The 22,655-nt window shown below is 35.7% G+C and overlaps 1 protein-coding gene across 1 annotated transcript in view; it reads right to left on the bottom strand.

Annotated features, from left to right (window-relative positions):
* Positions 1-22,655, bottom strand: part of Snmp2 (Sensory neuron membrane protein 2) — a 98,723-nt gene that overhangs the window by 43,200 nt on the left and 32,868 nt on the right. Inside the window, exons 2-3 of the mRNA XM_081728026.1 lie at positions 3,225-3,382; positions 2,032-2,179 (exon numbers count right to left, since the gene is read on the bottom strand). Coding sequence (XP_081584152.1) covers positions 2,032-2,179; positions 3,225-3,382 — 306 coding nt within the window. The remainder of the gene's footprint in view (positions 1-2,031; positions 2,180-3,224; positions 3,383-22,655) is intronic.

The following is a 22,655-nucleotide window of genomic DNA, read 5'->3' as shown; positions in this document are numbered from 1 at the left end:
AAAATGATACATTTTCATCAAATCACAACGAAACTCACCTACCCTTGTATTGTCGGAAGAGGAGAAAGACAACATTCCAGACGATCACTAACTAGATGATGGTTTTCTAAAGCTGGTGATTTTGCTGTGGTAAAGATTTATGAGAAGCTAAAACTCGATGAGACTATTCACTACCCAAGTGCGAAAATGTGAACATGATGGATATGTGGGAGTGTTTTATAAGAGAGCACATAAACAATGAAGTTTTCAGAAACTTCTGAAGAATCGTTCTTACTATATGAGGATATTATTACGAAACTGTTGAGTTTTATTAGGAGTTCGTCAGCACGCTTTAAGTATATGATAAGTTTCGGGCTCCTTCGTGGCTAAGCGGTTAGCGTACGCGCCTTTGGCGTGGGAGACCCGGGTTAGATTCCCGGTGGGAACTTATGTGGTTCTGATTCCACGTTAATCAGTAGGTCCACGTCTCATATAGCCTCGCTGCTGAACGGGACGTTAACTTCAAAATCAACTGAACTCATGATAAGTTTCCCTGGTGATTTCAGTGGTTTAAATCTTATTCAAATATCGTCAAAACTGTATGATCGTTTGTACCTATATTGTGCATTGTATTGCTTTATAGTTTGTTATGTAATACTGGTCGTATTGAACTTATATCTTGCAGGTATCAAATAAATAGTTCGTTTCAACAAATACGCTGTTTCTTTTTACCTTTCCAAAATTATAAAAGAAACAACAATGAAAATAAAGTCATTGTTTCTATTCACCCCTACCCGTGTGGTGAATAGAAACATTAAGAAAAATCAAGGTGAAGAAAAGTGGAGTTGATAAATTAATATGACGTTTACTGAACTTCATTAGCATATTAAGACTTTTTTTTTTTTTTTTTTTTTTGGAATAATCTGATACGCGAAATCTTTAACATCACCAGACTTATATATTCATAGAGCCAAAAATGTGTTTCTATTCACCCCATTTGACGGTACCAAGTCGGAACAGGGCAGTAAAAGAATCTTATCCATGTGTTGAAGGTCATACATAAACAGAACACGCACAAATACATGCTTATTTCAGATCAATTACCCACTAAACATTTACAATAATTGAAGATTGTATTACTTGTAATTTTTCTATGCTTACTTTATTATGTATTGCCACTATACAGACGTAATGTGTCGAAACGTTTCGCATAAGTAATTTAACACATTCCTAAAACTAGTGCCACAGAAGGAGTTGACATCATTTATAGGAGGTGCTATCAAAACGTATTGAACTTTACTTTTTCCCCCGTAAACCAATGAAGTGCGGGAGACTTTCGTCAGTGTAGATGTAGAAGAGACACTCGTGACACTCGTCAGTGTAGATGTAGAAGAGACAGTCGTGATTTTTTTCCCGCCCACAGAAAGCATCAGTCACAGGCAATCAGTCAACGAGTGAAGACGTGTAGTGAGCGGTCGTCGGATTTCAGTTTTTTGTAAAATGACAGAAAAATCTTGAGCAGCGATATTGCATTAATTTTTGCCAAAGGTTTGGCTACCCAAGCGGAAACCTTTCAATCGTTTTGGTACATTCAATTTTGAACGAGAATTTGGGCATGAGGAGAGTGTCCGCGAAATTTGATTTAGGCTTTCATCGCCAAATACAATATTCCTGTGTATCGTCAGGTTCCCTACTCATCCGACATGGCTCAGCGTGACTTTTGGTTATTTCCCCAAGCTGAAAATACCACTTAAAGGGACTCCATTTGAGTCAAAAGAAGACATCATGTGGACTGCGACGGCACGATTGCTTGCCATTCCAAAAACTGAGTTCCAAAAGTGCTTCCAACAATGGCAGGAGCGCTGGGAGAAGTCTGTGTTCCTCTGAAGGGAGACTACCTTGAAAGGGATTAGTGTTTCGGATTTCCAAATCAATAAATGTATTTTTGCCAACCAAAGGTTGGATACCTTTTGAACACACCTCGCATAATGCCATCTCCTGTTCTACTTCTAGCTCTAAACACGGGTTTATTAGAAATAATACCAAACTTACCACCAAAGGAGCATTAAGAATCGTTACATTATCACTATCACTCAGATCGCCAGATAGTTCTTCGTTGAATGTATATAGTTGATTTTGTCTATACGTTATTGTTCCACTATCATCATCTCGTTCTAGATATACTTTTTCCCTTTTCTGACTGCAATGTAAAAAAAAAAAAATATATGAACAAAATCATACTGAAACTTTTAAATTTAAAGGAATTAGCTGAAAAAATAACACTATTTATAAGAATGAAAATGACGGTACTATTTGACGAGGAAGAACCTAAAAGAGGCCAAAATTTTGCAGTGAAAATGTGTATTTTTTTTTTTTTTTTTTTTTTTTTTTGGTGTACAAATCGAATTTCCTTGAAACTATTGTCTATTTTATGCAATGCACTAATCTAAATGTGTTTTCTATTTAATTTGAATCATTCCTGAAGCTTGCTGTGATAATATAATGAATTTATCTTTTCCTTTACCTCTTACAGTTCCACAATAGCATTGCTCGCGAGACAAGTGAGACAAATGAGATACGAGAAAAGATAGCCCTCTTCCAATGGAAACATACACATTCCGAGACGAAACATACACTTTGTATCACAACTTTTCGAAACAACATGGCATCAATACTTGCTTCTTAGGTAATCCTAGTCCACAGAACTTTTTTTTTTTTTTTTTTTTTCATTTGGGTGAATAAAATCCGTTGTATGGAGCGAGGTCGTGTGAGTATGATGAGAGGACAAGCTGGGTAGTGCTGTTTTTGGTTAAAAATTCTTCCATACTTAAGACCTTAACTTACTAAAAATAATACAAAATTTGTCATTTTTCTTTTGCTTGTTTTTCATAGATGAAAGGAGACAAATGAAATGCAACTGACTACAATCATAGGTAATGTTATTCTACAACAGAAAATATGAACTTGAAGAATTTTCATTGTTGCCATCCATAGAAATTACAGTGTTGCCAGAATAACATTTCCCCCAAACTCTAAGTTAAGGCAGCGATTATAGAAACGAAGTCGTTTGCTTAATTTGAGATCCTTTGAGCTCCAAGACTATGAGAGATAAGTTAAAATGAAATCTGAATCACATAACCTTCTCAGTGTTATATTATTTTTTTCTAAACCATTGCATATTCTTGTACACATTGAATATAAATTAAAGCATACAAACATTATAAAAGAGAAAAAGAAGTATTTACTCGTAAACATATGGTCCTATTTCCGTTAAAATTGGTTTTCCTCCATTCTGCACTTCATCAGGATTTGAAACATTGAAAATGTATACTTTAAAATGGAATGGTATTGATAAGTTGACAAACATGTCATATATCTCTTTGCCTTCATTCAAGACGATTTCCTGAAGAAAGAAAACAAGTCTAATCAGACATTAGCAAAATTTTTAAATAATTATGATCATATATGGAGTTAATTTCACTGAACAAAATCAAGGACAGTATACTGTATACAGCAAGAGTTCAACCGAAGTAATACAATCAGGTTCAATCTTGGCATGGTGGTTCAACGTAACCTACTAAGAAAAGTATGAGAAATGTTATATTGTACAGGGTTTCGGTTACGAATTACGAGTGGTCAAATTTTGAGTCATGCTTATTTTCGAAAACATAAAAGTCTTACACTGAAATCAACCGATTGAGATCAATTTTCGCACGATGGTAGGCCTTGATCTTTTTTACAATCGTGTAAAATTTTATGGTGTCCAGTCTATTGGTTCCTAAATTAAACACGCACAGAGCTCTAAATCAATTCATTAGACGTACCAAATGCTGTTTTAAGAACAATTAAAAGTCAGTTCCGGACAGAAAAAACATTCAAATTTAGTACCGGTATTTTTTTTTTAAAGAACTACGTGTATTTTACTTATTATACATGTTTTAGTTCTCCAAACAGGCACGTAGCCAAGAGGTGGATCGGGCGATTTGGACCCCCCTTCCCTCTTCGGAATCAGAAATGAAAAAATAAGAAAGGATGAAACAAAAAGGTATGTGAAAAAGATTTATAAGCGTTAAAAATATCAAGCTATAGCAAGCGTTTGGTTACTCTTTCTTATGAGGAGTTTTGTGTGGTGGAAACGGGGGTGATGTCAACCTCAAAATGGACATTATTGTAACGGAACATTCCAATTCTATCTAAGTCTATGCTAATCATATGGACTACAAATGACGATCGATAAACCGGTTCGATCAGATATCCTCTCAGAAGAACTTGCAGTAGAAATAAATGCACATAATCACCAATAGGCTAATGTGAGACTGGCAACATACATTCCAGTTACACTTGTTAAACATATTTTCAATTTCGCGTCAATACTAATCCATTTTATAGGATGTCTTTACTGCCAAAAGAGATCTGGAAGAAAAAGAAGAAGAACAGAGTTCGAATGGCTTCGGAAGACTATATCTTTTTCAATACTTTTTTATATTCTTTTACTCGAGATTTCTTCATAGTTTGTTATTAAAATACTTCTCGTTTTATTATCCTACCAAACCAATATATGTTTCCAGTAAAATAGTTTAGAACGATCTAGCACCTGGTGTGATAACCGCAGTATTTCGTCACGGACCTCCCCTATTAGGAAATCCTGGCTACGTGCCTGTCTCCAAATTTCTGAGTTTCTGATATCACAACCTGTATAAAATGTTACATGAAACTAGCAGAAACTAATGTTGTTCACCCCAAATTTTAGTGGATTAACATAACTACGAATTGTAAAAATGTAAATTTATTTAAATATGAACATTTAAAAATTGTTTCATATAGTAATTATTATTCCGTTTCTCCAGATTACGAATCTTTGCTTTAAAATTTCATCATTTTTGCGAGTTTTAACATGTGCCGTTAAAATATGGAAAAGTGTTACCAGGTCAGTTCCTAGCAGTATACTAATGTAAGTAGGCCTTAACGTAGATTAAGAGTAGGCACAGATGGGAATTGAAAATAGCAAAAATAAAAACTTAAAATAATAATAATACTTGGCATTGCAATGTTTCGACATAAAGAGTACTCATATTTAAACATCCATAAGTATTAACGACAATAACTATTAAACTATAAATATCTTTGAGATTAATACTTTCGATCCTGGGCTAATCTGACCTTGTTCATTCTAGTATCCTGGAGCTTTTAGACTTTTTAAAAAAAAAATTATAGCACATTGCTAAATAATAATAGACGTACTAAAAACATTGCAAGCAAGTTTTTGGACTTTAGATTTGATTACAAATATATAATTTGGTGATGTAAGAAGAGATAGTTCGCTACACTGCTCTTTGAAATATGTACTCTCTGAACAGACTTTTTTTTTTTTTTTTTTTTTTTTTTTTTTTTTTTTTTTTTTTACAATATAGAAATAATACTCCCGCTGCGTATGAAGTGCGAACAGTTACAATGGTGATAATAAGGAGCGGGAAATCTGGGGGAACTGACCGCTGAGTTCCGTTATTGTGAGGATTCGGGAGGAAAAAGTAAAGCTATATAAGATGGAAAGATGATGTATATAAGATGGAAGGAAAAAGCAATAAAAAGTGCTCAAAACCAAGGAAAAGCAGTGTTTATTTTTGAAAATTTTCTCGCTTCCCGCCAACTATGGTGGCGCTTGGCGGCCGGTCTGCCGACTTCACTCATGTAAGGGGAGGAGGGTGCCGTCATATACTCCCGCCCCGGGCACTGATTTTCCACAGCATGGAACTGCTCATATACTCACCTGCTTTTTAACTTTCGAAATCAGGATCTAAATCTGAATCGTCAAATTTCACCTTCCTAACAGGATCTAAATTGTACTCTTCTAAAATCTCAGATATTTCCTCTATGTTCATTTTACTTGCTTCAAACAAGACAACTTCTGTAAAGTTAAATAGTTTTCTAAACAAAATATTCCACTATATTATCGAGCGTGTTGCAGGCAAACGAAGAAAGTTAATAACAACAATCAAGCTGCAAAAGTTCGTTTACTCTTCGCTGGATGTCAGGTTAATAGTATTTCTTCAAGAACTGAGTCTCAGTAAGTATTTAACACGACCGACAACCGACCGGAACCCATAATAACTTACATAGGGGCTATTACGTAAAAAAAAATAAATAATAAATAAATAAATAAATAAAAATAAGAAAATAAAAAATAATAAAAAACGAGTTGGACTCGGGCTTCGGCGGTTTGGAATTAACAGTCAACCCGAATCTGATTCGGGCTTAGGATCGAAATTGTTAAGGGTACCGCTAACCACTAGTTTACTCGTTAATTACATATTAAATACTTGTTAAGTACTTATTAATTACTCTAATTGATTTACGGACTTCTGACAATACCGTCAATTTATACACTCCTGGTAACTTAATCCGCCTAGATTTTATTTAAAAGGCAATAAGAGGCTGGGAATTCCCTCCATCCTCCCCAGGATGTCTCAACCTGATGTCCAACCAATAATTTACCACAATTTATCCAAGATTAACGATGTTACACTACGAATCACAATTATACTTATAACCGCCACCAGGTTATATAAATATTTTTTGTGGACGCTCTGTACATTTTGGAAAGACAGAAATCATTCTTCGATTTATGCTTTATTTTTGCACGCAAATGATTTCTTTCTTTGATGGGAACTGCTAATAACTCGATTTCTTGCCCGCGAACTAGAACAATAGAGTTTTTTTTATCGTTCACCAATATATATATGTGAAACGTTGTTTTGCAGTGAGAAGATTTTAGTGAGTAACAAAGACCACGTTCATTTGGTGAGCTAAATGGATGAAACTCGTATTTCTACTACTTGGATACCTCAGTGTTTCTTCCTTACTCATTACAGTGGGAAATGGTAGGCTAGCCAATTGCCACAGTTGATCCTACGTTGCAATTGGTCGCTTTGTCGAATATTTGCCAAACAATTCAATTGCCAATGTTGGCCCTACGTTGTAACTGGCCGCTTTGTCGAGCATTTGCCCAAGCAACTCAATTGCCAACTTGTAGCAGGGGCGGATCCAGGACCGACTTCTGGGGGACTGGTGGGTTGTCATACTGCTACTTAGAGATACTTTTAACAGCTTCAGACTCTGGGATGGGTTTTATTTATATGTATAAAATACGAAAGTTTCCTCTTCCTTTTCGCCCCGATCGCCCCCTGGATCCGCCACTCACTTGTAGTTGGGAGTAGGATGTTGAAACAGTTGAATAAATAATGGTAAATTGTTGGTTGGCCAACAATCATTTTAAAACAAAGTAGGAGTAACGTATTTTACAACTTTATTTTTGCAGCAATCAAATCCTAATCATGACAATGATTAACCTAAGTAGGACATCTCATGTGTGCCATTCGTGGAAATACGGGAGGGTGAGTAGAGTGTTTTTTGGAAACCTAGTGGAGGAAAGCACTTTGGACAAGCTGAAAAGCAAATGTGATGTTGATATGAAATAAGATTTCAAGGAAACTAGTAATAATTCTAAGTGGATTAGATTCGCAAAGGGTAGGGATCCCTACAGCAAACTTTTAGAACGCAGATTGCGACGAGAATATTTGGGAGAACATAATTTTTCATTGAAAATAGTAGAAACAAATTGCATAATGGTAAATTTGGGAGTTTAGTAAAAATAATAAATTTTGGAAGAAGAACGCTAAATTTGTGGGAAGAATCGTAAATTTGGAGGAGAATCGTAAACTTGCAGGAAGAGTGGTAAATTTGTGGGAAGAATGGTAAATTTGAGGGAAAAGTGGTAACTTTGGGGGAAGAATGGAAAATTTGTAGAAAGAATGGTAAATTTGGAGGAGAATCGTAAACTTGCAGGAAGAGTTGTAAATTTGTGGGGAGAATGGTAAATTTGAGGGAAAAGTGGTAACTTTGGGGGAAGAATGGTAAATTTGTGGGAAGAATGGTAAATTTGGGGGAAGAATGGTAAATTTGTAGGAAGAATAGTAAATTTGTGGGAACAAAGGTAAATTTGTGAGAATAGTTATAAATTCGGAGAGAGGTAAATGTAAAAAGAATCGTAAATTCGAGGAAAGAATCATGCATTTGTGGGATAATGGTAGATTAGGTGGCCTGTGCACAAACCTTGGGAGAAAAGGCACCCTTGGCACAGGGTATGATGGAATGTTGTAGTGTTGTTTCTGCGACATTGAGCTCTCAGGTTTCATAAACCATAGAATTACTTAATTATATGTCCTTTAATCACACCTCTCTTACATACCACTTGCATACTCGAATCGTGTTTCTTTCTCAGACGATGTAATTTTACTTTTTAAATGTATTTGACCCTACGAAAGAGAGTTAGTATGACATGCTACCTCACTTCGATCTTAAACCGTAATATAGGTTATTATTCAAAAGACAGTCAATAAACTTGGTCGGGCATAATGAGTGTGCCTTCCGCCTCCCAGCACTGGTAATTGAACACTTATTCATCAAAATTATATCTGTTCGGTCAATTTTGATTTTCGGGAAAAACACTGTACATGCATTTGAAATAAAAATTATTAGACTACGATATGGTATTTTAATACATAATATGCATAATAATAAAACGGAGTAAACAACATTAATTAATCAAACTAGTAACTTGCTTTTGCGAAAAAGAAAAAATCGTCCTGCATTGATTTTTACCAAGTCTTTATTATTAATGTTGCTAGATTTCTGGTCACAAAAAATACTGACATTTTCAATTTTACAGAGAATTGGTGAAATCATTTAATTTAAGGAAAACTACCTACTACAGTACATCTACACATAATAAGATTAATATTTATTTATACATATTTCTGTGCATTATCAGTATTGGTGACCTTAAGCTCGTCATATATGAGATATGGCGTCCCTCAACGAGAAGCAACATTTCCAAGGAATAGGGAAGCGGTTGGGAACCTGTATGTTAGGTCCCATCCCTGCAATTACATGGAGTGAATGAAAAACAAAACCAAGAAAACATTATTCAGAATGGCTACCCTCAATAAAAAAAGCTGTCACACCTTTTCGACCGAATGTCCCCACCGGAAATCGAACACGGAACAGTTTGCACCAAATGGGAGAGCGTTGGCAAACTATACTACGCGGCACCACAAGATTAATATTGAAATCAAAAGTCTATTGTCATAAAATTAGTATTCTGGAAGTTAGACCAGCTAGACAAATCTGATTTGATATTCTTAAAACACACACATAACACTGAAATGCTCTTTGTTTCCTTATATCTTTTACGTAAACTGAGTGATGTTTGGTTCATTACATCTTGTGTTTTTAAATGTGTCAAGCAGGAATCGGTCATGAAAGTTAAGGGGCCTTAAATATAGATTTGTGATTTTTTTTTTTTAATGTCAAGGCTTCTTGCCCGGGGATCGAAATAACGTATTTCCAGTTTCACTAAGAGACTTTTATTCCTCGTTCACAATTCTCTGCACCATTCATAAATTCACTCCACAGGCTGTTGCGATTTTGTCACAGAGTTTGCTTCTGTTTCATTTGTTGCATATGTTTCGTTTTGTTTCACGTATCTTTCAAATGAAAGAGTATAAAACTCTGGCTATTTTCGTTAATGAGCGTATAATCAGTGCAGTGATAAGGAAATATTAACTAAATTAATCTCCTTTTCGAGCCTAAAACAAATATACGGATATTTTATCACTATTTTTTTTTTAAAAAAAAGAGTACAATACAGACTTTGACACATCTTCGAGTACAACGTGTTCGTTCAAAATAAGGATACATGGCAACCCTATTTATCGTAAAATAGCAAGGATCTTATAAAATAGAGGATCTGCCCTTACAACAAAATCTTGAAGCCATACGTCACAGTTTTACCACCCCTACTCTGTCCACTCCGCCCAATAGGATCGCAATGTTTTGAGCCAACAATCATGGCGGAAACGAAAGTAGCCAATCAGACTATGGTGGAAACGAGAGTAGCCAATCAGACTTGCCGATGCTCGGTTGTTTTTTGGCTTCATCGATTTAATAGGATAACGATACATATGGGCAGATCCTCTATTTATAACATCCTTGTAAAATAGTTCCTTTTTAATTCCACTAATTCCAGACCACACATTTGATGAGCCACAGCTCCAGGGGCGTAAATAAGGGCCCCGCAGACCCCTAATTGCGGGGGGCCTCAAGCCATCAGGGGCCCCCAAATCGTGAAGCGGGACGTAGAGAAGGGGCCCCGCTGCATTCTGTCTGCGGGAAGGCCCCCAAGCCTTTAATTACGCCACTGCACAGCTCGGAAACCCAATGTCTGATTTTCTTCCATGCCAAAGATAGACCAAGATTGAATGAGTTCTGTGTAAATAAAATTAAAAAGAAACACAAGGTTTTCATTAAACATTTTCAATAATATCTTCTGTGTATTGTAATCCTCTTCGGGGGAAATATTCTGAATTCAGCGCTGATTACAATTATGCTTTACGAGATTATTTTTAACATGCATTAAACACCTATAGGATCTATTCTCAGTGATGATTTCTGGAGATGCCCGGGAAGAAATCCCCCTAGAGCTAAGAAATCCCCCCAGGGAAAATTCCCGATCATACTCAATTTGAGTTACCATATTTTCGCAATATTCTTTTGATAAGTCCCTTCCGGGAGAAACATATTGATATCATCTCCCTGCGCTACTTTACATTTAAGTGTGTATATCCAGAACATACGTTAGTCACATTTCCTACTTCACTCATTGCATCGGGCAGTATGACCGCCACCTTCCCCACAGTCTCCGGGACACTTGTGATTACAATGCACGTTTACTATCTTTAATATACAGTAATTCATAAACATAATTCACATGTCAACATATAATAAATTCTTAAGACAATTTAAATATCAGCAAATCGCATTATCGTACATTGGCTGACGATAATTCTCAAAGATAACTGAAACACGTGTTATAGAATGAGACATCAATTTATTGTGTGATTATCACAAGACTAAGGCCAGTTTTAGACGAAAGCATTTATCGTAGCATTTCTCGTAGCAGATGTGCTGCCAAAAATCTCGTATAATATTCTATGGCATGAAAAGTATATTGTGCTTTTACATGGTAGCATTTTGATAAGCATTTTGTCGTGACGTAGCAAACAAATCACTGGAGAAGAGCGCAATTATGGCTCCAAAACTAAAAACAGATATTTCAGTCACTATTTCTTCTAAAGCCCGTTTTCGCATATGGTTATTATGATACAAAGGACTTTTAACGGTGCAGTTATACTATACAGATCCATAGATTTTAAAATTTACAGAAGAAATTTCTAATGTTTTAATAGAGTAGTGTATAAGTAATGGAAATATGGTGTGCACTTACATCTGAGATGCGTATTTATGTGGAAATATATAAATTAAAGTCGAACCTGAAATGCACGTAATTTTCAATAAGCTGCAACAAAATTTTGGTAGGTCTGTAACTTCCCCATTTTGTATCGAAAACAGAACCCAACCATCCCCATCGGGGCTTCTAACACATTCCCACTACTGCTGCTGCTGCTACTACTACTACTGCTACCACTACTACTCCTATTCCAACTACTACTACTACCCGTTCCTACTCCTACTCCTATTCCTACTACTACTACTCTTACTATTACTACACCTACAGCTACTGTTATTATTACTAAGTACTCCTACTACTACTTACTTCTCCTCCTCCTACTAGTACTACTACTACTACTATTCTTACTACTACTACTACTGCTTACTACTCCTCCTCCTACTACTACTACTACTTATACTATGGATTCGTATAGTAAAACTACACGTTACCACCTGTTAAAGTGGACCTGCACCGGAGAATGCAAGAGCACACCAATAAATGAAACGAGAAAGTTTTTTTTAATGAATTTCTGCATGTATCCGTATAGTGAAACTGCACGCTTTAACTTTGTACAAACAAGGATGTTCCTCATATTTTTTTAATCAACATAATAATAGTATCCCTACTCTAACTTTTTTCTTTACTGCAATTCAATTTCCCACTCATCACTTCCTTTTAACACACCACGGCGCTGCAATCGGAGCAGAAATGCTGGGGAAAATGCTACGAAATAGAGCAGGTTCTATCGACAAGAAATGCCATAGGATATACCATGGCATGGGAAATGCTATAGCATTTGCTACTTTACACGGTAGGATATCGATGATACGATTTTTGCTACGAGAAATGCTACGATAAATGCTTCCGTCTAAAACTAGCCTAACATTGTTATCAAAATTGATTTTAAAAAATAAATTTATATTGCCTTATATAGGCCTAGTTCATCTTAATAGGCCATCTGATATTAAAAATTCGATTATGCCTCAAAACAAATTTAGCGATAACAAACAAAAACAACAGTTGTGTTGTGAATTTAAGTTTATTTCAGTCTTTAGCTAACGTGATCCTATACAATCATACATTGAAACTGAATAACAACGTTAAAATCATAATTATCATAGGTATTTTGGCATTATTTACAGGTCACTTGCTGTTCATGCTCCACAGTTACTATTCAACTTATATCTTCGTGTTCACATACGATTTTTCTGTTTTGATAGTGTCCATTAATTGTAACCTCCTTCGTCCCCTCCCTCTCTTTCCTGCCAGCATACTCTGTAGCACGTCCTTCATGATATAGTAGTTCTCAGCTAATGCCCTAACCAGTTTATCTTCCTTTTTTCAATTGCATCTAAAATTGTTCTTATTTCCCTCACTATTTCTAATATTTTCTCTTTCGTTTTCCGCTCGATCCAGCTAATTCTCTCCATTCTTCTCCACACACACATTTCCAAAGCTTCCAGCTCTTTTTCCTCACTTTTGTGTAATGTCCATGTTTCTGAACAATACAAGACAGTAGTCCACACGAACCATTTTATGAGTCTTTTTCTCAACTTTAGCCTAGCCAGCATAACCATAGGACGTAAAACGCAAAGATTTCATTTTTCATTTTCTTTATTCAAACATCCACAAAATACTTTTCTTCCTCCTAAATGATTCTTTCGCTAGTTCTATCCTTTCTTTTATTTCACGTTCGCACTTCATATTACCATCAATTCCGCAATACTACTCAGGTCAACAACTAGTCACCTTTGTATTTTCTCCCTTCCTAGTCCTATATTTGACACCGACCGCTCAGTGATGCCAACCGTGGGAAAAATCCCATATTATGGGATTTTTTGACAATGAATTTTCAAAATGGGATAAAGTGAATTTTGGTACAAATTTGCAGGATTTATGAGATTTTTCATTTATCTATTCATTGACGGCAACAAAATTGTCTATGGGCGAATAGTAGACAAATGAACCTTCAATAAACTTGAAATTCATGCTAATTGTCAAGTTTTGTTAATATAAAATGCACGTTAGTGCTGAAGTGATTTGTTCAGTGACTTGCGAATCAGAAACACCAAGTGCCAAGGAAAGGCAATTATACTCTGGTATTCAAAAAGAAAAAGAGAAAGGAAGGAAAGAACAGAATTAAATAAAACGAGAAACGTCCAACTTCCAAATCGTTCCATAAGAAACGACTGAAGAATGAAGTTTATCTAATTTTATAACGTTCAGTAGAAGATTCTGGCAAAAAAGCGTGAGGGAAATACTAAACTCACTACAAAATGTGCTTATTTTCAGCAGCATTTTCAATTTTCTCTTTCAAATAAGGAAAATAGTTATTCATAAATTGTTTAATAAACATAGACGATCGGAATTTTTGCATAATTCACTCATATATTTAAGAAAATGACTGATATATACTAATTCCACTGGTCATATTTTCTAAATTTTCAAAATGTTGCTATTAGTGTAGCGTGGGATATTCAAGGATAAAACGGGAATTTCAGCTTCTCGAAATGGGATTTTTTAACGTTTCGTGTTGGCATCACTGCGACCGCTTTGTTCCAAACACCTGCCTTTTGTCTTTCTACCATTTATCATCATCCCATATTCTTCATGATTCCATGTCAGAAGGGCCCGGACAAAAGGCCCGAGTCAAAACGGCCCCGCGTCAAAAGGGCCCGGGTCAAAAGGGCCCCGGGTCAAAAGGGCCAAGCGTCAAAAGGGCCCGGTCAAAAGGGCCCCGCGTCAAAAGGGCCCAGGTCTAAAGGGCCCCGCGTCAAAAGGACCCCGGTCAAAAGGACCCGGGTCAAAAGGGCACCGCAACAAAAGGGCCTGAGTCTAAAAGGCCCCCCTCAAAACGGCCCCGCGAGAAAAGAGCCCGAGTGAAAAGAGCCTCATGTCAAAAGGGTCCCGCGAAAAAGGGCTTGAGTGGAAAGAGCCCGGGTAGAAATAGTCCCACGGCCAGAAAGCCTGAAATCAAAACAGAAGTGGAAATCAAAGATGCACGAGTGGATAGGCCGCCTTAGTAAGTAGAAGTAATTGTCTAATAGAAGGAAGAATATCAGTGGTTATTAGAGACAAAAAGGAAACGTGAATGGTGATCTTAATTTTGTTTGGTTGCTGTTTGTTCTGCAACAATCCCTATCGCTTAAGTCGTTTCTCGATGAAAGTTTGCTTTCAACCGCGTCTCTCTGAGTTTGCAGACGTGGAAGACCCGGGTTCGATTCCCGGCGGGATCTCATGTGGTTCGAATTCCACGTTAATCAGTAGGTCCGCATCTCATACAGCCTCGCTGCTGAAAGGGATGCTAAAGTGAAAATCATATCATATCATATCTCTAAGTTTGTATTCTCGAGACCTAGCCCAATCAGACTATCTATTAATGACTGTTCCCTTAGTTCTAAAATTCAATTTCTGCCCCTGAATCAAAGTAGAAAAATACGTATTATATGAATAATATTATCTTGAAAACGTTTCTTTAATTTTGGTGTAAGAACATACATGTGGATCTCCATACAGGGTTAGTCAAAAGTATTGGGACAGAACAATAATAACGACACGCGTGGACGGGGGAAAATCAAATGTTGCAATTGGTGTTATTGCAAAAACTGCATTGGCTTGGAGTGTGGTCACCGTGGAAGTCATTTTGAATTACACTATATTGCGGATCGTACATTTTTTAATGGAAAAGGCTATGATCTTACACTTCAGTTTAGGCTTTATATTTCCACAAATGTGAAGGTGAACTCATTTTTGACACATTACCATTTGTTTATGAGACAGGGTGTTTGAGATATGTATCTAATAGAAAAAAAGTATCATGACAGGGCAGTAACAAAGAGACAAATGGACAAAGGAAAAGTAAATGTTACAGGTTGGTATTGGTGTTAAAACTGCGTTAAATGATCATGGCACCCAACTTGAATTCCGCATATTATATACCATAAAATATTTTCAAATAGACAGGGGTACTTGTGTCACATAAATTTAGGATAGAATCTTGCTACAAACGATAATCTGAATTAGGGATGCGTACAAGACAAGATTTGAGGCTGTCTCGTCTCAAAAATGTACTGTAAATGTGATGTCTCGACTCGAAAAATGTGCATTTTTCTATTGGAAAAGCTGTCTCGACTCGGATATTCTCAGGAAAATTCTGTCTCGACTCGTCTCGTGCGCATCCCTTACTGAGTCGACTTTTGACCGATCTCTATTCATTTACGCGATAGTGTGTGCAAAGTTTGACATTTGTTTCTAGTAGAAGAAAGTATTTAGACAGGTAACTAATAAATAGTACTTCATTGTGTTCTTAACGTTTCTGTTCGTTTGCTTACGTTTGTAAAATATTGAGAAGTTACCACATATGTATAACATATTTTAATAGTAAGTATATTTGTGATTAATTGTTACTTTACGACTATAAAGCAATAGAATGCTTTTAATGTGCAGTTTCGAATATTTGGTTGAGCTCAACAACGTCGTTCAAATAGTAGTGGGTGATAACGATGTTTCTTCTGGTCAGTGTATTGTACCATGTAGAGTTAATACGGGAAGGATATAATGGTAGAATTGCTAGAAAGAAATCATGTATTACCCAAATTAAGAAATACAAGATACTTAAATTTTCTAGAGCTTTTGAAAATAAACCCAAAAACTGGTGGGAATGTTTTTATCGACGAATTTAAGTTAAACCTGCATGAATATGATGGTAGAATAATAGTGTTTCGACAAGTAAATACAGAAATAAATGTCAAGAACTTCCAGCCTGCTTTAAAATACAGAAGAAATATATCTTAACGTTCTTAGAAGGACTTCTAATTTTATCAAGATATTGATCCCAAACAAAGTATATGTTGTAAAGAAAAGATTGCTTTAAAACTGCCCAAAAGTTCGCTATACCCCACCACACAGTACCGGCTTTAATACCATTGAGAATCTTTGGAGCGAATTGCAACGTAAGGTCAATATATACGAGTTACGGTGAAAGAAGGTTTGAGAAAAGCATTACGTACAGATTGGAACAATATTTCCCCACACTACACCAGGAAAATTGTAACAACGATGCAGAAATGCTTAAAGAAAGTTATAAATCATTGTGTGTTTGCTATTAAATACTAACTGTATTAACTTGGAGGGATAAAATAATTTTAGAGGACATTTTATAGTAGTTTTTTTAAATAATATCTGAATATTTATGTGATCAACAGTGTCCACATCCCCATTCAATGTAGTTTTTGCAACAACACACACTTGCAACATTTGCTTTTCCTCCGCCACATTATTATTTTATTGTCCTGATACTTTCGTCTACTACACACTAATGTCAAACAGCACACTTTCCTCGTAAAATAATGAGAATTGGTAAAGAATGAATCATATTCTCGTTTGTAGGAAAATTCAATCCTAAATTGATGTGCTAAACATACTCCTTTCCATTTAAAAATATTATTTGATATCCAATATGGCGAATCTAGGATGGCTGTCATTATGTCCACGCTCTCACTCAGTGTAGTTTTCGCATCAACCTGCAACCTTTTACTTTTCTACGTCTACGTGTCTCTGTCTGTCCAGATACTTTGGTCTACTAGATACAAATGTCAAACGTAGCACCCTATCTCGCAAACGAATGAAGATAGATTTTAAAAAATGAGTTCTTCTTCTCATCTGTGGGAACATTCTAGCCTAAATTGATGTGTCAAACCCACCTCTTTCCATTCAAAAGATATTGTGTGATATCAAATATCGCAGAATCCACCATCTGCAATATTTACTTTACCTCCGTCCACGCGTATCGTTATTACTGGTCTGTCGTAACATTTTTACTAACCCTATATTTTTTCCACATGTATGTTCTTTCAACACAAATAAACAGGTATGTCCACGTAATATTTTTCATCTAATAAGTATTTTTATACTTCTGAAGTTTTGCAGGCTATATCTAAGATTTCTTGACATGGGGCCTTTTTGTTAGGGGGCCCTTTTGACCGGGGCCCTTCTGTCCAGGGTCCTTTTGACTCAGGCCCTTATGACTGGAGCTCTTTTGACTAAGGCCTTTCTGTCCTCGCCCTTTTGTTTGGGCCCTTCTGACGTGACACCGGTTATAGGATAGGAAGAGATCATATACAGAGGTACAACAGTTATTTAATGCTACATTTTCCGACCATAACCCAATTTCGAAGTCAACTGCCTAAGAGACCATTGAATGTTTTGCAGAAAGGTACCGCATGCGATCAGGAAGGCCGAAACAATGTAGCAATTTGGCAGTTTCTTTTAATTTACAATCTTTTGTGGAAATTCCGCATTCATTGATAATCAGAGTTGCTAACAAGCTAGGTGTTTCCCAGAGTTCAGCGCAATGAATTTTTGTACACTATGCTCTTTATGTAAAATCATTCTGAAGTATGATTAGTACCATACTAAAGAGTTCGATTAACATATGTTAATTGCAGTAGTCAAACCTTTAGTATGACGCTAATCATACGTCCAAACGACTCTGCATAAGGCAGTATAAGTTGAAACCCTAGGAGAATGCGTTTAGTGCATGAAATAACGGAAGACGACTTTGATCACCGCATTGAGTTTTGCGAAGTAATGATATGAAATATCGATGACAGCAATATTATCGTAAATGACATGGTATTCTCTGGTAACTTTCAGACTGTCAGTTTAACGTCCCACATTATGCCCTTTAGGATGACGATGATTAAAGCAAGTGAATGATGACGAAAGAACGGGTGAAATCAAAAGGAAACGAGGGTACCCCGGGAAAACTCACCTATATAATATTTTTTGGCTCAGGCCCGTCTTTCAGATCCGGCATCTGAAACTTTTGACCGGAACGGGTTATCATCATTGCCATTTATTTGTTTTCTTATCTTTATTGGATATCCATGTTTGAAAGAAAAAAGGTGAAAAGGAAAAGGGAAAAAGGAAAGAACAAAAGAACCACAGCACAAGAACAAAACAAACAAAAAACAAAGAACAAACAAGAATAAACTATGAAAAAAATAATAACAATTTTCTTGCAAAGTGCTAATCAGCTTAAATCTATCTGCACCTATCCTGAACTATACTACTTAGTATTTCAATTCCTGATCCAACAACTGTAATAGTATGGAATACGATATAAAATACTTAAATAATACATTCTATTGTTATTAATTCTTATTTACTTATCTATCTATATTATCTAACTAATCTACTCTTCTATTTTGCTGTTATTTGTTTATTTTTATATTTTATTTCCCTGTAGTTCTTAACCATTTAATTCCTACTGATTGATTTCTTTTCTTAATTATTAAGATTTTTTTAAAAGATTGCAGTCTTATTATGATTTTTAGTTACCTAATTTCTAATTTTTATTATTTTTTTAAATTGCAATTACGGTTTACTATTCTTGTTTAATGGTTTATTATATTATTTATTATCATGTATTAATATATTTATTAGTTAGGTTACTATTTATCCTTTTTTCCCTCTTGTTATTCCACATGAGTGTTTAATGATATTGTTTAATTAATTTTATACTTCTTTGTTAATTATTTAATTGTTATATTATTTAGTTAAGTTTATTTAATAATGTGTTGCTTCATCTTCTTTCTTCGGTTTTCACCGTATGACAATGGTTCCTCTCCCGTATGCTGTATGGTTATTTATCAAACTGCACTCCTCTTCACTTTTCACAACAAAACAGATCACTATGGTTTTTCACTGTATGATTGGTTCTCTCCTGTGGTCACGGAACACATTTACACTAACATTTCGCTTCACTAATAACTTCCACTCTTATAAGACCTAAATTTAATAGTTATTCATGAAGTATTCTGTGAGTGTTCTCAGTTTCGTATCCATGCCATATCACAGTCCTGTATGTGCTGACTTGAGGTCCAGGACCCACTCAGAGCACTTAGCGTGAATCCTGGTCCGTTGTGTCCTTCCGCCCACATACCCAGGCTGGGACCGTCATTTCGGCCGAGATCGACTGAAGCGGTCACTAAGTTCACTATCTCTGAGACACTCCTCTTCACTTATCGTCCATGATGCAATGAGGTACACCCAAAAACCCGAAAACCGAAAACCCGGAGACCACGAACACAAAAGCACACATGCGACGCACACACACAAGACCTTACGCGTCCGGAGTTCCATCCGGTGTAAACCGGGGATGCGATGATCCACTCGCTCCTCTCCCCCAGGGGGCACGGAATACCAGTGCCATCCTGAAGATTTTCTTCGGTCCGGAAGATTTCATTCATTCAAAAACACTCAAAGACACATCCACTCTAATTCTATTTACATTTATGCAATGCTTATTCGTTTTCATTGTAATAAGTTCTTCTTCTTATTTCAGAATAGCTGTTTGCTATTCGCTTTAAGATGTTAAAATCATTTTCGTTTTCGATTATTTGTATTAGATTTTTACGTCTGATATTTTCGCTCTCTGGTATTACATCTTCTGTCAGAGGGCACCAAAAGATGTGGTGCTCTGGTGTTCCAATTTCGCCGCATTCACAGATTGTATTCTCTTTGGCCTTTATTCTATACAGGTAAGTTTCATAGGGGCCGTGCCCACTTAGAAAGTGAATGACACCTGGTGAAAAATTAGAGAGTCCATTCTAAGTTCCATATTTCTTCTATAGTTTCTTCGATCTCCTTCTTTGTTGTTACTGCCTTGCCAAGAAGATCCATTAGCTTTTCGTTTTCTTTCTTTTTTAGCCAGTAGAATGCTGCTCTCTATATAGTATTACCAGATGTAGTGGTTTTATATGTAGTAGTATACATAATGCTTCATTTGACACTGTGTTAAATGCTCCACTTAGTCTTATAAGTAAATTTCTTTGAGGTCTATTTATGGACTCTAATTTTTTTGTTCTCGAAAATTCGATGTACCCATAGACTTCAAAGCGTATGCCATATTCGCACATAGTATTGTATCATGGTATAGCTTTAATATTTTATTTGGTAACTTGTATGTATTTTTGCCAATTGTCATTAGTTTGTTGGCAATTTTATTACTTTTTTCAACTATGTATTTTACATGTTTCTCAAAGTTTAAATTTTCATCTATTGTTACGCCTAAGTATTTAAATTCTGTTACTCTTTTTATTTTTTGATTTAATATTTTTATTTGTGGTTCCCTAGTTAATTTGGTTCCAAAAAGCATAAACTTAGTTTTTTTCGCTGATAGCTTTAATTTATTTTCAGAGCACCAGTTATATAGACTTTCCACTACTTGGTTAGTTTTTGTTTCTATTTCTCTTCTGGAATTTGCCGAGGTTATTATTACAATATCATCAGCAAAGGCTATAATTCTATCTATTGAATCATTCTTTGCCATTTTCTCCAGGCAAGGCTGTAGTTGTATATCCCACATCAGGAGTCCCAAGATTGAACCTTGTGGACAGCCCTTTTCATTTTGTATTTCTTTATCTCCCATTTCTGTTTGTATAACTATTTTTCTGTGTTGGAAATAGTCTTTTATTACGTTTTGCAGATATTGTGGAAGCCTTAATTTCTTCAAATTCTCTAATAACGCTGGTATCCATAAATTATCGAATGCTCCCTCGATGTCAACAAACAACGCTAGAGCATATTTCTTTTGGTAGCTACTATTTTGTATTTGTTCTTTAAAAACATTCAGTGCATCCTCAGTCGATCTTCTCACTCTAAAACCATATTGTAGGGTGTCATTCTGTGTATTTCTATACTTGTTTATCCTATTAGCTATAACTCTCTCATAAATTTTGCTTATGTTCTTTAGTAAACATATTGGTCTGTAGGCACCAATTTCTAAGGGGTCTCTGTCCAGGCTCTTAAGTAGTATAATTAACTTCGAAATTTTCCATTCATTTGGGAATGTTTGTTTCTTTAACAATATGTTGTAAAGTCTTGTTAAGTAAGGGACCCATATATCTTTATTCCTTTTATATATTTCATTTGTTATTTCATCAAGACCTGGGGCCTTATCTGTTTTTAGTTTCTTTAAAATTTTTTCTACTTCATCATTTGATACCAATTCGGAGTCGTCCACATCTACTACTCTTGCTTCTCTTGCATGATTTCTTCTTAACTGCATCTGTCCCATTGTATCATCTTCCATCGTATCCTTAGGAAAAAATTTCTGCATTAATTTGTCTAGTGTTTCTTCTCTTGTTTTTGTATACGTTCCATCTGCATTTTTAATTCTGCATAATGTTGTAGGATTAATCTTTTGCATAATTAATTTATATGGAAAACCCCAAGGATCCATTTCTATGTTTTTTGCCAGAAACAATTCCCAACTTCGTTTTTTCTCCAGTAATACCGGCTGTTCATATTCATCCTTTACCTTTCTATAATTTTGGAGCCTAATATTTTTGAGCCTCGGTTCTAGGGTTGCCTGATAACTTTTTCTTCTTGCTTTTACCAATTTTTTTTAATCTTCCTAATTTTGGTTTCCAAAAGCCACCGTATCCTACTTTTTGCCCTAATTTCGGGCTGGATTCTCTTATCGCTGTTATTGTTGCTTCTTCTACCTTTATTACCATATTGTTAACATCTTCTGTTTGTTCTAATTGGGGGAGGTCTAGCTTGCCTTTAAAAATTTCCCAATCTATTTTCTTTATATTTAATCTTTCTTTATTCCTTCCTTTATCCATTTTTACGTCGAAGGTTATGACTTCGTGGTCACTGGTAGTTTGTTTATCGTCAACCATCCAATTTTCTATTTTGTCCATAATGTTTATTGTGCTGATTGTTATGTCTATAAACGATTCGCCTCTTGATCCTATGAAGGTTGGCTTGTTTCCAGTATTTATAATCGCAAGATCGTTTTGCATGATAAAATCTCCCAATTCCTCTCCTCTTTGATCGGTATATGGTGAACCCTAGGCTGTGTTCTTGGCGTTTGAATCTAACATTATTATGATCTTTTTTCCAGGGTTTTGTCTGATTATTTGCTGTAGTTTATTTAGAAATGGTTTAATTTCCTTACTATATTGAAAATAAGAATTGATTAGCCAGATTGAATCAGTTCCTTGTGTAATTTCAACACATACAGTCCAATTATTACAGTATTGTGAGATTTTTAACACTTCTAGATTTTTGTTCATGACCACAATCACTGCTAGGGAGGCCTCACCACCATAAATTATTCTCGCTGATGCTGGGAAAGCTACGAATCTGTTATTATACGTATATGGTTCTTGTAGAGCGATTAAATCGATATTTGTTGTTTCCACAAATCTTCTTGCTTCCATTGTCGCGAGTTTCGACCTGTGCGAGTTGTTTTGTGCAATTTTTAATGTTAGTAAGCTGTTAAGCATGTTTGGTGTATACAAAGGCGTCCATACCA

The sequence above is a fragment of the Thermobia domestica genome, chromosome 10, assembly GCF_964235325.1.
Source record: "Thermobia domestica chromosome 10, izTheDome1.hap1.1, whole genome shotgun sequence".
NCBI classification, from domain to species: Eukaryota; Metazoa; Arthropoda; class Insecta; order Zygentoma; family Lepismatidae; genus Thermobia; species Thermobia domestica.
Note: the sequence above shows the minus strand (reverse complement) of the source record. Positions and strands in the feature narration are given on the sequence as shown.